The sequence below is a fragment of the Narcine bancroftii genome, chromosome 7, assembly GCF_036971445.1.
Source record: "Narcine bancroftii isolate sNarBan1 chromosome 7, sNarBan1.hap1, whole genome shotgun sequence".
Classification (NCBI taxonomy): domain Eukaryota; kingdom Metazoa; phylum Chordata; class Chondrichthyes; order Torpediniformes; family Narcinidae; genus Narcine; species Narcine bancroftii.
In genome coordinates this window covers 87,008,382-87,011,206 of record NC_091475.1, presented here as the reverse complement: position 1 = coordinate 87,011,206, position 2,825 = coordinate 87,008,382, and the positions used below count along the sequence as shown (strand labels likewise).

General features: G+C 55.2%; 1 protein-coding gene across 1 annotated transcript; it reads right to left on the bottom strand.

Moving 5' to 3' along the window:
• Positions 1–1,885: 1,885 nt before the first annotated feature.
• LOC138740023 (salivary glue protein Sgs-3-like) lies at positions 1,886–2,407 on the bottom strand. The gene has a single exon (XM_069892470.1). The coding sequence runs from the start codon at positions 2,405–2,407 to the stop codon at positions 1,886–1,888; it is 522 nt and encodes a 173-aa protein (XP_069748571.1).
• Between the last annotated feature and the right edge of the window lie 418 nt (positions 2,408–2,825).

Genomic DNA, 2,825 nt, shown 5'->3' with positions numbered 1-2,825 from the left:
CTGTCCAGTTGTATGTTGACACAAGTCCCCTGGAGAGCGCATCTGGCAGGTCGTTGAGTTTACCAGGCCCATACAGTATGTCATAATTAAAGGTGAAGAGCTTGATTCTCCAACTGGCGATTTTGTCATTCTTGATCTTACCTCGCTGGGTATTGCTAAACATGAAGGAGACCACGCGTTGGTTGGTCAGCAGTGTAAAGGGCCTGCCAGTGAGGTACTGCCAGTGACGTACTGCTTTGACTATGGTCTGGGGCTCCTTCACGACAGAGGAGTGTCGACTCTCAGGACCATGGAGGGTTCTGGAGAAGAAGGCTACCGGCCAGCCGGCCTGGTTTAAAGTGGCTGCCAGTGCAAAGTCGGACGCATCGCTCTCATCTTGGAATGGGATGGACTCGTTGATGGCATGCAGCGTTGCAGAGGCGATGTCCGATTTGATGCAGTCGAAGGCCGCTCTGGCTTCGGTTAACAAGTGGAAGGAGGTGGTCTTGATGAATGGCTGTGCCTTGTTGGTATAGCGTGGAACCCATTGGGCATAGTGGGAGAAGAAGCCCAGGCAGTGTCTGAGTGCCTTCTGGGTCTGGTTGGGGGGCAAGTCCATGAGGGGACACATGCGGTCAGGGTCTGGCATTATCATCCCGTTCTCCACCACACAACCTAGAATTGAGAGCCAAGTGGTCCGGAAGACTCACTTGTCAAAATTGTAGGTCAAGTTCAGCTGAATTGCAGTCTGAAAAAATTTCTCAAGGTTGGCACCATGATCCTTTGTGTCATTGCCGCAGATGGTGACATTGTCCAGATACGGGAAAGAAACTGTTAGCCCATTATGGTCCACCATCTGGTCCATTTCCCGGTACAAGACCGTGACACCATTCGTGACCCCAAAGGGTACCCTGAGGAATTGATACAGCCACCCATTTGCTTCGAAGGCTGTGAAAGGTCAGTCTTCACAGTGGATCGGGAGCTGGTGAGAGGCCGAACGTAAGTCAATGGTGGAGAACACGTGGTATTAGGTGATCTGATTCACCACATCCGTGATCCATGGGAGGGGTTATGCATCCAGAAGCGTGAAGCGGTTGAATGTCTGGCTGTAGTCAACCACCATCTGTGACTTCTCCCCATTTTTAACAACCACCACCTGGGCCCTCCATGGACTCGAGCTAGGTTCGATAATGCCCTCATCCAGCAGTCTGCACACCTCATTTGTGATACATTTCCTGTCTTCATAACTATATTGCCAGTTTTTGGTGGCCACAGGCTTCCAGCCAGGGGTGAGTTTTGTGAAGAGCGCTGGTGGAGCAACTCGGAGGATGGAGAGGCTACAGGTGAGGCCCCGGGGCGCGGGGGCGGGTGGCTCGGGCTGCTGCTGGGAGTAGGTTCCCGGGGTGGAGTGGTTACAGACAGAGAGTGGAGTGTGAGGCCCCCCAAAGTGCAGGGAAACAGTTTGAAACTGGCACTGAAAGTCCAGTCCCAGCAGTACTGGGGTGCACAGTTGGGAAAGGACTAATAGTTTGAAGTCTGTGAACGTGATGCCTTGGACTTTCAGGGTCACCACACAATACCCCTTTACCCCGGTTGAGTGCGATCTGGTCACCAATGAAATCCTCTGGGTAGTGGGGAGAATAGCCAGTCCGCAACGGTGGGCCAGGTCTGGGCGGATAAAACTGTCAGTTGACCCTGAATCAAATAAGTAATTGGTACGGTGTCCATGCGCTTTAATCAGTTCCATTGCTTTTGTGAGGGGATGGGGTCAGTCCTGGTCTAGGGTTACTGATGCAGTGACTTATAATGGGGACAGTGGAGTCCTACGTGATGATATCACGCAACGTGTGCGTGGTGACATCACAGAAAAAGTCAGGCCGGAGCAGTCAGCGTCGAGGAGTTGGTGCTATTGCCTGCAGCCTACTGGGAGTGTCGGCCAGCCAACAGTAAGTGCTGAGTGTCGCTGCTTGCTGTCGGTGGTGGGGCGGTCAGTCGGGCGGTCGTTGGCGGTCGCAGTGGTGGGTACCGGGTCGATAGCATCGGTAGTGGCAGTGGGTACTGGGTCGGTAGCGTCAGTCATGACGGTGTGTCCCTGGTCAGCAGCATCAGTAGCGGCAATGGGTACCGGGTCGGTAGCGTTGGTCGCGGCGGCGGGTACCTGGTCGGCTGCCTCGGTGGTGGCGGGTCCCCGGTCGGCAGCGTTGGTGGTTGTGGCGTGTCCTTGGTTGACAGTGGCAATAGGTCCCTGGTCAGTAGCATCGGCAGCATCGGTACCAGCGGTGGCGGGCTCAGTGGTGATGGTGGCAGTGGGCTCAGTGGTGATGGCGGAGGTGGGTCCCTGGTTAGCAGTGGCGGCGGCCATTGAAGTTGGGGCTGGGGCCTGGTCAGACATTGCTTCGTGAGGGAAGGTGCAGCAGGCCAACGTCATTGCGGTGAGGGTGGGTTGTACCTTTGGCGCTCGGCGTCTGCCCCATGATGTCAGGCGCTGCTGCGCGATGGAGCCCTCGCTCTCATTGGACGAGAGCTCTGAGGAAGAAATGTTTGAATGGGAGGGTGGCGGTTGGGCTTCACACAAGGCACTATGTTTGACGGTGGCCATTTTGGAGTAACAGACTACAGCAAAGTGGCCATTTTTAAGGCACTTCTGGCACCTGGTTTTTCTCGCCAGGCACTGGGACCTGCTGTGCTTGTCCCTCCCGCAGAAATAACACTTCAGGGTCACATCGGGCAGTGTAGCGGCAGCTGACAAGCTGTCGGTGTGCTGGGGGTCTCTGCAGCAGTTCTGTCTGTGCAGGCACAGTCACTGCCCATTGCCCTTAGTGCTTGAATATAAGCTCTACAGGGCT

Excerpts from the sequence above, each read along its gene's own strand:
- LOC138740023 (XM_069892470.1), bottom strand. The coding sequence starts at position 2,407 with ATGACGTTGGCCTGCTGCACCTTCCCTCACGAAGCAATGTCTGACCAG.